We start from the raw sequence: 15272 nt of genomic DNA, 5'->3' as shown, positions 1-15272 counted from the left end.
GGGGGGGGGGGGGGGGGGGGGGGGGGGGGGGGGGGGGGGGGGGGGCGGGGGGTGCGGGGCGCGCGGGGCGGGGCCGCGACCCGGTCACGACTCGCGCCCAGTGCCGCCGCGGCCCTCCGCCGGCGCGCACCGCGCCCCCCGCTCACGTGATCTCGCATAACCTCTACTTACGTGCGCCAGATCCCCTCCAGCGGGAACACCTTGCCGTATCAACTTGTGTACGACCCTTTACACAGTTGCAGTGCTTGAAACGTTTAAATAAACAGAAGCGATCGGTGAAACATGATAGTGGAAATACAGGAGGTATGTTTTGTGCCGTTTACTGTACTGATAACTCGTTAGGGGAAGTCGTATATCTCATATCGCCAAAATTGGGAATCGCCCGCGACGGGCCGTCATACTTGTGGCTTGTAATGGAGTTTTTACGACCGACATTTCGATGGCGATAGGAATGCTGCACCGGACGCACTAACGGCGGGTTGGAACATTAATTTTATCAGTAGTTCGCTAATGCCGTTCGAAATATCAGACCATTTTCGAGATTCTCTATATATGTACTTTAGAACTTTTAATAGCTCACAAGTTCAGGAGACCTAGTCTAGATTAAAGATCGTGCAAGCGATGTTAGTGGGTCAACGCACAGTGCGTGTAGGGGTGAGGTGCAGGGGGGACGGGGCACGGGCATGCCAGTGTGCGGCGCGGACACGGCGGGGGTGAGGCGGCGGGGCGCGGGGAGGTCACACGGTCGTTGCACCGCTGCAGCTAGTGCAGGCGCTACGGACGCCCGCTACGCACTACGAAAGCGTAGCCGCTACGCCGTAGCTCCTGTAGGGCGTAGCATGCAATTTATATGTTATATTTAAATCCCAGTGCAGTAATTAGTGCAACCACTTGTGACGTACAGACAGGAAGGATAACTCAGATTTTTTTTATATATATTTGAATGTGCTTATATACAATTTAAATTATGAAAAGTATCGTTATATAACTAAATGTTACGTAATTTAACTTTAATAATTCTACTATTTATAGAGCGATCATTCTACGTATATAGATATATTTATATATGTAGGTATATATTACTACGTAAACTATTAAACATATCTATACAAGTAAATAAAATTGAGGATGTCTATAATATCAAATTAACTTTTCACTGAATGCATATGAAGGTATACAAATTTAATTCAAAGACAATAGTTATTTTTTTTTGCTGTCTGATAGTTTATGTCTGTTTGTCTTGGTCTGAAAAGGCTGGACCGATTTTGACGGGACTCACCAGCAGATAGCTAATATTCTAACGAGTAACTATTTTATTAAGCTATTTTTATTTTAGTTTGAAATAAATAATGTTTAGGTATGTACAGATTGCTTAAAATAGAGTAGTATATTTTTAGAAACTTGCAGAATTAGTAATAGTGACTTCAAAATTCCACACATATAACATGGGTATATATCTCTATAAACAAATATTAGGTAAAAATAAATCAAATACAAATGTTAACAATAAATAGAAAATATTATTAGACAGTCTCGGTGGTCCAGCGATAGCGGCACACTGCTTTACATTCGATGGTCGCGGTTTCTATTCCTCGCACGGTGCAAACATTTGTAATTTGTGTTCACGAGTATGACTGTTTGTATCGGTCTGGATGATTTCGATGTTATGTATGTATTTATAACGGTTGTCTTTATACCCATGTATTTATACCCATAACACAAGCTCTGCTTACAGTGGGACTAGATGGCGCTGTGATAATTGTCCAGGGTTATTTATTATTATATGTATACCTTTATACCTATAGACAAAAAAAAATACAAATTGAAGTTGAAACATTAATATGATATTAACGTACTAGTTAAACAGGGAGATGTGGTCTTGCCCTAAAAAGTAACCACCTACCAGGTTCAATTGTGATTTCAATCCACTATGGAACCCATTGAAATATACACAAAATTTCATCCAAATGCGCACAGCCGTTTAGGAGTTAAGTGACAAACATGCATATAGAAAGATTTGTTTTGCAAACATTGTTTTGCTATATAAATTAATCGGTTATAGAGCACGAGAGTAGAAAATTATTGAAGTACTAATATCGCTATTTAAAAATAGGGGTTGATGGAAATTTAGAGTTATATTTTTTAATGCCGAAGCGTAAATATTTAGAGACAGGGATATTTATGTTAGTTATATAATTATGTAAAATCAAATTGTCAATAAAAAAATTATAGTTAAAAATAGTTTACGTCCAATACTCAGACCTACTGAATATTCACACGAAATTTCATAAGATCATCATTAATCCGAAATGGCTTGACAGATATCAAGCCATTTCGGATTACATTTGATGCAAACACTGTGACACGAGAATTTTGCATATGTATATATATCTAGCTAACTACTGACCGTGACTTCATATGCTTGAGAATGATTGATCGGGACAAAAATAGTCCTTATATCCTTATTTATTATTATTATGTATATATAAAACTTTATGAACGTTAACGTCAACAAACAAACTCACATTCACTTTTATAATATTAGTTATAATCCTGTAAAAAAACTCCATTTCGTATCAATGCTTTATGTCGATTTCTTTGTTTAATATATATACTGTTAACCTGGTCTTGATTAAACACGAAAATTTAAAAATAATATGGTAAATAAAGGAGTATTATATCCTCTCTCGTCATTAACATTTTAGTACAACTAAAATATCAGAGTTGAATAAATCTGAGATTTAAATGTCAAATACATTTATTTAAAAAAGCTTACATTGAATTATTCGTGTTAAGTTTGAATCCATAGTTAACAATATAAATAATGTGTATGCCTCTTACTTGTTACACGTAATTATTTATATAAAAATACTTTTAAAAAGGTAGTTTTTATTAAGCATTCCGAATGAGTGGTAGAATCAAAATATGACTATTCAAAAGTGCATGTAATGAGTTTATTTGAATAAAGATATATATATATATATTTCTATTTCTATTTATTTTTAAGGATTACCAACATAAGATTCATTCATTCATAATTTAAGAGCTACGCTCTTGTCGGCGGAGCTCTTGCCACTTTATAAGATATAAGATACAGTAATAAAAATCTGTCGGGATTCTATACAATTCTAATGGTCTTATACTAATTGTTCTCATATTTATAGGTAACCACAGCACGCTCTGAGTTACAAGATTATATTGCTACTATTACTACTAATACATTTGACAATAATATTAACTAAAGTTGAATGCGACCAAAAATAATCTTATAAACGTACCTATATGCTCACGGTAAAGGTACCGATTTACATATGAAGGTGAGTTTGTTAATACCTCTTGACGTATTAATAACTCATACAAATCTAATACAATTTGATAGTAATGTTTACCATAGAGATAGTCGATCTCTTTTTTAATGATGGAACAGGCAAAGATCATAAAACCATACAGCCTTACCATATAGAAGTATATAAGCTATTTTTTATTCTAATGAACACAGATGAAGTAGAGTGCAAAAGCTAAAGTTTCACAAAGTGAAAAAAAACAACAAAGTGAAAAAATAGACGCCTGTATTGTAGACTGATAATTATCAGAAATTATACAATAATTATAGTCGTATATTACCTAAGAGAATAGCTGTATAGGTTATGATCTTTTGCATTTCCAAGCGAAGCGAAAAAATATTGTTATTTTAAAATTCGTCGAATTCGGCAGGCTAAGGGCATATACATTAGGTTAGTCATAAATTTTGTAAATCTAGAGTAAATAAATCAAGTTACATATTTCGTGGAAAGTTCTTGATATTTTTAATAGTATTAAAATCATTAATCAAACTATTTCTTAGGTAGAATATCCGTAATTATTTACCATCAAATTAACGAATTTTAAGTCACGAAAAATTGTAACTACCGATTTTTTTATACCGATTGGAGACTTTAGTGTTTAAGCTGTAGCGCTAACTTATTTACCTTTTATTGTGCGTTTCATATAACTGTAGTTTGTTTTCAATTCCAGGAGGTTAGAGGAAAGAGGCCTTTCAAGATATGGGACAGTTCGCGGAATGTGAGGAAAGGGTTGGTGGTCACTAGCTTCGAAGAATTGATACACAGAGGTACGTATTATTACTTATTAAGTGCGTACTATTATTACTAGAATACAAAATGACAAAATATATAAGAGTGAAGACCATAAACAAATATTAAAAATAAACATTTGTTTTGACTATACAAAATTACAAAAATCTTACAAAATATTCACTAACGCCATGGTACTTCACTCCTATTGGTCATAGCGTGATGTACTTTAGCTTATAGCACTCGGTGATAATATACCTTTCTAACAGTGAAAGAGTTCATATCATCGGATTAGCAGAATCGGAATTCTCGTCGAACAAACATACAAATTTTATCTCTTTATAATGTTACTAGCTCTGCCCGCGACTTCGTCCCCGTGAAATAGTCACCTTGGTCAAAACATATTTCATAATCTAACCCAAAAAAGTGTCATCGTACTAGCTACAAAAATGACAAATTTTCAAACTAATTTTCATCCCCTATTTTATTAAACCCTCTTAAGGATAAAGTTTTTACAAACTTTGAATGTCATATTTACTTATATTTAATCAAAAGCTCAAAAAATAAGTTCAGGCTTCTAAAAATGACGATACTTCCATACAATCTTCCATCTCCTCTTTCAATCCCTTAAAACCCTTATTCCGCTTCAAGAAGTAGCCTATGTCGTTTCTCAGGATCTAGACTATCTGTGTACCAAATTTCATTTATATCGGTTCAGTAGTATTGGCGTGAAAGCGGGACAGACAGACAGACAGACAGAGATATTTTCGCATTTCTAATATTAGTAAGGGTAAATGGATAAACTCAGGAAACTTGTAAGCGATTTTTAATTTTCTTTTACCTGTAGTGTACCTACTACGTTATTAAAGGGTAAATAACTGTTGTATTAAAAAATATATATTATATTGGTGAATACTAACATAAACCTAAACTTAACCTAATTAGATATTCACCATGAATAATTCATAAACAAATAATCTATCCAGCCAAAGTCGCAAATGAAGGCAGATTACCAGTTTAGAAAGTAAAATAACAAAGCGTCAAGATGGCGTCACATTCATGAGAGAGGTATCGTCTTACGTTCGATCAATGAATGGTAAGTTTGTAATTTTGACCTTCACGCCCTCCAGACTGACTGAATATTGATCTGAAAGAACTCAGGTACAATGCTGATGGCACAAGGTACAAGGCTAATGAACTGATACAGTCTAAAAATAGACTCAGCACATTTCGTGTTGGGAAACATTCTATTATGAATTGTATTATTTTTACACGAGGGTATAATTTAGCTTAGAATAGAATAGAAATTCATTTATTCAAATAAAATTACATTGAAGCAGTTTTGAATAGTCATCACTTATTTTTTTTAATCTACCGCTCACTTTGGAAAGCTGTCTCATCACAAGAGAAAGGAGAAAGAAACTTGCGTGTTGCTCTTTTAATGAATTAGTTGCAACTTTACATTTTTAAGTTGATATGTGTGAATACAAACATAAAAAAATAATACGTGTAATTAGTAAATCACGGGATCTTACAACGTTTTATTTTTATTGAGTTCCCGATCTACTTACTGCCTAAATATCGGGAACTCAATAAAAATAAAATGTGGTAAGATCCCGTACCACAAACCCTTAAGACCAAGGTTTATAACCAGTGCGTCCTACCCGTTATGACTTACGGTGCCGAAACGTGGACACTGACGGTACGACTGGTCCACCAACTCAAAGTCGCTCAACGAGCTATGGAAAGAGCTATGCTTGGAGTTTCTCAGAGGGATCAAATCCGTAACGAAGTAATTCGCCAGAGAACTAAGGTCATCGACATAGCTCTTCGTATTTGTAAGTTGAAGTGGCAGTGGGCTGGTCATATCTGTCGCAGAACCGATGCTCGCTGGAGTAGGCGTGTTCTAGAGTGGAGACCGCGAATTGGCAAACGTAGTGTAGGACGCCCCGCAGCTAGGTGGAGCGACGGCATACGTAGGGTTGCGGGTAATAACTGGATGAGAAGGGCTGAAGATCGTGCCCAGTGGCGTGCCTTGGGAGAGGCTTATGTCCAGCAATGGACTGCAGTGGGCTGATGATAATGAAGATCCCGTGATTTACTAAATAGCATATTAGAATAAAAATATTAAATACACACCTAACTGGTCGAGTAACTAAATAAGAGTAAATCAGTCGTAGTGATTAGAGCAGACCAGTCCCTAATAGCACTTGTTCACGTGACGGATGAGCCATCACTGCGCTCGACCATATTTTAGGGAGCCCAATGGGCCGAGTCCCACCACGCCGCCACATGTCTGGACATTTAGTGAGGTCTAGATTTAAAACATAGCAATACTTTGAGCCTTACTCAATGTTTCAATACTAAATGATTCTATATGTTGGAAATTGTTTTATAAACCTTTTTATTGTCTATAATTTTTATAATATTATATTGTTTTTATATAATATAAGTCAATACAATATTCTACGACCACACCGGTGCCTTTTTCTTTTGCTCGTCGTCTTGGTCTCAATCCTTCACACTATATGATATTTTTATTGTATGGGATTTTCAATGTACATACTTACTTTTTAACTTTCGCGTTTTGAATACATATAAGGAAATAGGATATCTTTATTATATATATACTAACTAAATCAGCAAACGTTATGTTGCCATATATATATTGAAGTAATAATATATTTATAAAAACAGGGGTTGATCGTAAAAGGGTGAAAATTTGAAATTATATGTGTACGGGCAACCGCACATGCCTGCTTACTGTGCAATACACAATTGCCTACACATGCAATTTCACTTCTATACATTTCACCTCATTATATTTATTTTAGTAATAAAAATCAGTGTTCGAGTAGCATTCAACCAAGGCGGTTTTATTTAACAAAAACCCCTCATCAATCAATCAATAGCATTATCACGGAACTGTGGGCTTATAAACCCCCACAATATGTATTTTTCGATGCTAAATCATAATCATTTAAAAACAAGAAATGATAAAAGTTTAAAAATATATTTCTCTATTGCACAGACTGCGGGGCAGCAGTAACAGCATTCTAAAAATGCTGTGCAATAAATTTGACAGCCCAATACTTTGTTTTTGGACCCATATTGTTACGGGGGCCCTTAAATGATAATATGTAATTTTAGATATACTAACATAGGCTAAGTACAATTGTTACTAACAAATTGGATCTCTGTTATCTGAATAAATAAATTTAAATAAAATAAATATATTGAGGGATGGATCACCCATATCATTGAAGGGTATGAAAAATTAGATAGCGTCCGATTCTCATACCTACCTAATGTGCACATAAAATTTCATAAAAATTGGTAATGCCGTTTCGGAGCAGTCTGGTAACAAACACTGCGACACGATAACTTTGTATATTTTTTTTTTAGATTATTATAAAAATATGTGTATAGATATTATTACTCTCTCTACTACTCTCACAATAGATATTATTATAAAAATACTAGATGACCTGGCAAATGTTGTTTTGCAATATAAATTAAAATCGCTATTAAAAAATAGGGGTTGATCGTATAAGGGCGAAAATGCTACATAATAAAAAATTTCAATGAAAAAATATGTCGAATAAATTAAAAAAAAAAACATTTTTGGAGTTTTGCAATATAAATTAAAATCGCTATTAAAAAATAGGGGTTGATCGTAGAAGGGCGAAAATGCTACATAATAAAAAATTTCAATGAAAAAATATGTCGAATAAATTAAAAAAAAGTTTTTGGAGTGTGTCATCCATATCATTGAAAGGTTTGAGAAATCGATGGTGTCGGAGTCACAGACCTACCTGATGTGCACATAGAATTTCATAAAAATCAGTAAAATCGTTTCAGAGGAGTTTTGTAACAAACATTTCGACGCGAGTATTTTAAAATATACTTAACTAGCTGACCCGCGCAACTTCGTCTGCGTTTCATTTCCCCACCTTTTGCAATATTTTTCATTGCAGCCCCTTTTGGTAGTAAAGTAATGTTATATAGATTAAAACCTTCCTCGACAAATGGACTATCTAACACAAAAATAATTTTTAAATTCGAACCATTAGTTCCGGAGATTATAGCGCGTTCAAACAAACAAACTCATTTAGCTTTATAATATTAATAAAATAACATAGATATATTATGTACTAGCTGCACCCGCGACTACGTCCGCGTGGAATTTAACTTTACTTTTCTAAAATAAAAATAGCCTAAGTTACTCCTTATTACATCAGCTACCTGTCAAAAAAAGTTCCGTCAAAATCGGTCCAGCCAATTCAGAGATCCGGAACAAACAGACAGACAGACTAAAATTGTAAAAAATGTTAATTTGGTGTATGTATCGTATTTGTATTCATATGCATGTTGTAAAAAATGGTTATTGCAATATTACAAACAGACACTCCAATTTTATTTATATATATATTTATATATATATATATATATAGATTATAAAAATATGTGTATGTATATAATTGTCTGTCACAAGTAGGTATGTTAGTTATGTCAGGGGTAGAGTTACCTGCAACCATCGTTGTTTGGCCGGTGTCTCGCCTCGTGCCCTTGTTGACCCCAATAACATATTGACAAAGCATTTAGGTCTCTTCATAAACTAAAATAGAAACCATAAACATCACCAACCATATATATATATATACAATATCTATACTAATATTATAACTGTAGAGTTTGTTTGTCTGAACGCGCTGACCTCAGGAACTGGTTCGAATTGAAAAATTATTTTCATGTTTGATAGTCTATTTACGCGAATGAATGAATGAATGAATTTATGAAATTAAACGCGGACGTAGTTGCGCGGGTCAGCTAGTTAAGTGTATTTATATTTGACCCAAAAAAATTAGTGCTGGTTGGTAGTTTGTATTCACGCGTTTCGACTTGTAAATGTAAACTTACAAGGATTATTTAAAAGAGCAACACACAAGTTTATATTTCTTGCTCGTTCTTCTTGTGATGAGACAGCTTTCCGAACGAGCGGTAGATAAAAAAAATTGTTATGACTATTCAAAAGTGCTTAAATTAAGTTTATTTGAATAAATGATTTTCTATTCTATTCTATTATATGTATATATTTTAAGAGAAAAACGTCATAATTTATTAAGTCGAGATATTAACAGGTCGTGGGTTCAAATCTAGCTTATACAAAAAAATGTTTATTAACGTGTGTTTCTTACTAAACCCGCCTTCTTAATAAGAATAATATTCCTGGACAAAACACACAACGCCATCTAGTTGCAAGCTAAGCTGAGCTTATGTTATTGGTACTGGACAAGACAAATCTTTAGATACATTTTTTCTCTCATATCGTATTCAAAATATCTTTATTCATGTAGGTCTATTATAGACTCTTATGATATATTAAATCTACCGTCAGTCCGGAATGATTTCGAGATGAGAAGAACTGACAAGAAACTCAGCTCGTATTCTTTTAAAATAAATGTTGTACATGTTTACAATATTACAGATTCATTTTTAAAATCATATTTAGGAGAATAAAGTGGCCAACAGCATATGATATTTCAAATCAAAGTCTAATCAGTGCTCGTAACCTGGACAGACCAGTCAGTCCCCACAAGTAGGACCCGTTCACCAGTATCGTATATGTATATATATATATATATATATATATATATACATTTAAATAAAATTGGAGTGTCTGTTTGTAATATTGAAATAACCGTTTTGTACTACATACATATGAATATAAATACGGTACATACACCAAAATTACATTATTTACCATTTTTGTCTGTCTGTTTGCTCCGCTAATTTCTGAAATGGCTGGACCGATTTTGACGGGACTTTTTTTGACATATAGCTGAAGTAATAAGGAGTAACTTAAGCTACTTTTATTTTAGAAAAAATATTTATTTTTGGAACATTTTATTAATTTCCACGCGGACGTAGTCGCGGACACAGCTAGTATATTATATATATAGAAAACACCTAGACCAATAGTACAAATAATCCTTAACGCATATGTTTGTATCGTACTAGAATTGTACCAGCGACCTTCAGAAGTAAGACAGTACGCTAAACCACTATACCACCAATGCTGTCTGGTATAACGTATTAACTTAAAATCCAGTTAATTGTTAGCTATTTAGAATTTAAACTCATTGTTTGTGTATCCAAAGCTGAGAGCGCTCTACCGTAAGTTGGTTAGCGGGAGGTCAATCTGATTTGCCGCGCAGCTGCGCCCTGACCCCCTTGCACAGTTTAATTCCTGGGTCACCCGACCTCATCCCCAACTCGCTCATTCGAAAGCCCTAGATCCCTTTTTGAATCTTTCCAATATTACTTTGTTTTGATTGAAATGTAACCATTTTGATTAAATAATTACAAATACAATTAAATAATTACAGCGTACAAATATTACATCTTAAAATTTTGAAAAACAAAAAATTTATAGAAGTAAAATTTGTACGCTGGTAGCAGAAGAATATGATGAAACCTATATATAACTAGCTGTACTCGTGACTTCGTCCGCGTAAAATTTAACTTTATTTGTCTAAAATAAAAGTAGCCCGAGTTACTCCTTATTACATCAGCTACCTGTTAATAAAAGTCCCATCAAAATCGGTCCAGTCATTTTAGAGATTAGCCGGAACGAACAGAGAGACAGACAAAAATTGTAAATATTTTGGTATATGTACTATATTTATATTTTATTTATATGCGGTTATTTCAATATTACAAACAGACACTCCAATTTTATTTATATGTATAGATTACCACCATTGTACATACCGTATTCTGTCAAATAAATATATTATTATTATTAAATATGAGGTTAGAGTAAGTATAATTTATATCATACTAGCTATGCTCGCGACTTCGCGTGTTATAGACCTCGACCAAATAAAGAAAAAATATTCAAAATTCTAACCCAAAAGAGGCAAAGAAAAAAGTTTTATCGTACTAACTTCAAAAATGACGATTTTCCATACAAATTTTCATACCTTATTTTATTACCTCCTTAAGGGTAACGTTTTTACAAACTTTAAATATCATTTTTATTTATATTTAATCAACAGCCTAAAAAAAAAGCTTCTAGCTTTAAAAATGATACTTCCATATAATCTTTTACCCCCTCTTTCAACCCCTTAAAACCGTTTTTCTTTAGAATCAGTATTAAATTATTCACAGCTCTTTTCTTTGATAAACTTTAAAGTATCCACATTTAAATTAAGACAACCTTTTACTGTGTTTGTACCTCTTTGTGCCAATAATTATTATCCTATAGGAAAAAATACTTTTTTTTCTTTCTGCAGGTGTTTTTCATCATATTATGATTATGATCATCATGATGGTGAACTGTGTATTTTTTTTTTATTTATGTGGTTGTATATTGGATCTCCTTTCAATACAGCGGTTGCGCCATCGGTGTACACTCGCCAGTATTAAGAGTGAAACTCAAATTAATAATTTTGTTACATTTTTACTGGGCCCACGGCATGCAGCGATATACTTAGTTAGTATAAAAGTACTATCAACCACCGACCTTCAGTCACTCAAAGTTTATGTCTGGTTAATTTTTTTAATTCGCTGATGATATATTGTATATGTCGTCAACGAGCTATGGAAAGGGCTATGCTTGGAGTTTCTCTGAGGGATCAAATCCGTAACGAAGTAATTCGCCAGAGAACTAGGGTCACCGACATAGCTCTTCGTATTTGTAAGTTGTAGTGGCAGTGGGCTGGTCATATCTGTCGTAGAACCGATGCTCGCTGGAGTAGACGTGTTCTAGAGTGGAGACCGCGAATTGGCAAACGTAGTGTAGGACGCCCCGCAGCTAGGTGGAGCGACGACATACGTAGGGTTGCTGGTAGTAACTAGATGAGAAGGGCTGAAGATCGTGCCCAGTGGCGTGCCTTGGGAGAGGCCTATGTCCAGCAGTGGACTGCAGTGGGCTGATGATGTGATATTGTATATGTGCTATAACCGTATTTATTGTGGTTTTCTTACTTTTAATTTCTTCTGGGCTATAGGGATCTTTTATATTTAACATTCGGCATGCGGTTTCATGATCGTGTCTGGTTGTGGCAATAAACATACAAAGAATAAAGTATTATTTATATGTAGTTGTCGCGTACAAGCAGAAACAAAACGCAACACCAAAGGAGCGTTCTGATTGGAGCGCACACCCATCCAATTTAAATATGCAACGTAATGTAACAGACTTAAAATATCAACCGATCGATCTAACGTACTTTTGTTCACGCCACCAAAATTGTAATCTATCATAGTATTTACCAATTAAATTCAAGAAATCAAGGGAAATCTATCATTTACTCACCCGTAATCTGCTGAAGACAACCTCACCTACCATCTGAGCATTCAAGCCGCATCATCACGTACCAGTAGTAAATATTTATTTAATTGTATTATACTGTGGATGTACAGCATATGGGTTGGTTAAGTTACGACAATTCCAGTTTTCTGCTATCGATATGTAGAGTATGTAGTATCTACAGATAAAATACGCCCTCGCTTCGCCGTGACAACCTCACGCATATCTTTACTTGGTACAGTACGTTCCGTAGATATTAATGTCGGACTACAACTTAATATTTAAAGATTCTAGCAATTAAATAAGTTGGAGAGAATATAAACAGCCCTCTCCTTTACTCAAACAATGGTCTTTCTAACGTATGATCTGGAGAGCTCGTGGAAAATAATCATGACTGAATTTAACTATTTTTTGTGTTTACTTTTCCGCTCGTGATTGCGCATATATTTCGTGTCATTTCAATATCTATTAAAATTTATTTTTTTATTCCATAGATTTTTTCCCATATTCGTCCAAGTCCTTTTCAATGATGGAACAGGCAAAGATCCTTAGACCATACAGCTTAGTCTACTTTTATTCCATAGATTTATTTTTATAGAGTTATCATTGCAATTTTGCAATTTGGCGCCATTCCATGTCCGCCATTTGGCGGACGTCTGACTATGGTCATATGTTCGCCATTTTGTAATGATATTTAATTATTACAAAAAGTTTCATTACACTGCACATTTAATTGTATAATAATAATTGAACGAACGATTGAAGAACGCGGGAATTTTCGTTCTCTTTGCCAAAATGCTCTTTATTAAGCGTGTAAGAACGTATATATAAAGGCCTTTCCTTTAGGTTACGGTTCCTTAGGTTACACGTCATCTTGTGCATAATTTCTAAAAACTAACTCTATATTTATATGATTAACTTGCCTTGCATTCTTATCATTGTTAATGATGGTATGTTGGTCGCAGGTAAAGAGAAGTTGTCTGTAGCGGCGAGCGAGCCGGTGCGGCTGGTACTCGAGAGCGACGGCACGCAGGTGGAAGACGGCGACTACTGGCGGACCTTACCACCCAATACGGTGCTGCTGTTGCTGCGGCAGGGCGAACGATGGTACCCCACGGGTGTCGACGTCATCAAAGCTGGTACGTACCAAAGCAATCGTATACTAATTTATAGTCTAGTGAGCTAAACCTTTAGTTACCGGTAGTCATGGGTTCAATTCGGTGCAAACATTAGTATTCATGAGTATGATTGTTTGTATTGGTCTGGATGTTTTCTATATACATTATATACGTATTTAAAAAACGTATATAATAAGTATTGGTATCAGTTCTCTTGTATCCATAAAACAAGCTCTGTTTGTCTTGGAATGTATAAATCTGTGTGTAGTTGAACACGTTGGTTATTACTATTATACATTCATATGTCATATTTCAATTTAACGTGTCACTGTCGTCTGTTTACAGCGATATCGGCAATTCCAAAAATAGTATGCGAAACGATCCATGCACTCGAACTGCACGATGAGACGCCTTCATGGAAGATCATGGACAACAAGGGGCGCGTCACGGTCGTGCTGCACTGGGATCAGCGGCCGCAGGCGTCGCCGTCAGCACGCTCACCTTCGCGGCAGGCCAAGCCCGACAGGAGACCGTCGCTCGTTATCCAGACCTCGCTGGAGCGGCCGCAGCCGCCGCCGCCGCACATCACCGTCGTCAACCACGACGAGCCCCGGGGCCGCCTATCGCGCGCCTCCGGCTCGCTCGAGCATCCGCCCGGCCCGGTGCACGTCCACACTGCCGAGTGTCGCGCCGGCTCGGCGTCTCCCGCGCCCGCGCCGCCGGCCCGCCCGCCGCCCGACGAGTGCGACTTCCACTGCTGCGCCCTGCACGAGGAGGGCCGACGGATCGCCGTTCATAAAAGCGTCGCCACCTCTCCCATACAAGATGCACAGCCGCGAGCCTCGCCCCAGGGTCGCCCTAAGGGCCACGTGCGCTTTCTCGACGCAGAGTCAGCTCGACGCGGCGATCGCGACTCCTCGGAGAGCGAGACCGAAAACACATTAGTCGAGGACGAGGCGGTCACTTCGGAAAAATTTCTCCTTCTGATAGACCAGCTCAGCGTAGACCAGAAACGACATCTCACGATCAAAGACATCGGCATAATCTTGGAGAGGCTCAGCTCAAAAATTCTGGACGTGGAGCGGCTAGACCGCGAATCGGAATCGGACGACTGCTACAATTGGACTATTAAAGCGACGATCAGAGGCGACGCGCTGCGAGAGCTCGGCGTCATCTACAACGGGAACTATTACGCGATCAGCGAGCACCCTGGCTACAGGGAGGAAAACGAAGAGGCCGGCGACGAGGGTGAAGAGGAGGAGGAAGAAGACAGACTCTGATCGGGCCTGTGCGGCGCCGCAGTGCCCGCCGCCGCCGCCGCCGTGCGCCACGCCCTGTGCCGCATCGCTGCGCGCTGAGCCGCGGGCGCTGCGCTCGCGTCGCACCCGCGCCCTAACCGCACGTACTGCCGCGTGCGCCCCGCCAACCGACTCGGATCTAACCAATACTAGTCTAAAGGAGTATGACATTCGATATCTTATTGTCAGATCTGATGGGGTCACGCGAGCACCCGCTCTGAGCGAGGACTCGAGCCCGTAGTTTCGTCGAGTCCGAGAGAATGCCGAGGGAGAAGAGGAAAGATGATCGGATACGTCCGTTCACGGGGGCTGTGTAGTGATCTCGCACCGATTCGTAGTATAATCGCATCGATCTCGCGTTCCGCTGCCACCACCGGTGTCGGCGGACTCGGTCAGAGATCGGCCTATATTCTTATTTAGCGCACGATGGAGATAAAGCCGGATGGATAAAACGTCAGTGAGGAGC

General features: G+C 37.1%; 1 protein-coding gene across 1 annotated transcript; it reads left to right on the top strand.

Annotated features, from left to right (window-relative positions):
- Positions 1–236: 236 nt before the first annotated feature.
- LOC131854127 (uncharacterized) lies at positions 237–14788 on the top strand. Its single transcript, XM_059205259.1, has 4 exons — positions 237–303; positions 4015–4111; positions 13356–13529; positions 13854–14788. Exons 1-4 carry the CDS (start codon positions 283–285, stop codon positions 14786–14788), a joined length of 1227 nt encoding a protein of 408 aa, XP_059061242.1. The 5' UTR covers positions 237–282.
- The last annotated feature ends 484 nt before the right edge of the window (positions 14789–15272 follow it).

Source organism: Achroia grisella, unplaced genomic scaffold (assembly GCF_030625045.1).
Source record: "Achroia grisella isolate CSIRO2021 unplaced genomic scaffold, CSIRO_AGI_Agris_v1 utg970, whole genome shotgun sequence".
Classification (NCBI taxonomy): Eukaryota; Metazoa; Arthropoda; class Insecta; order Lepidoptera; family Pyralidae; genus Achroia; species Achroia grisella.
Note: the sequence above shows the minus strand (reverse complement) of the source record. Positions and strands in the feature narration are given on the sequence as shown.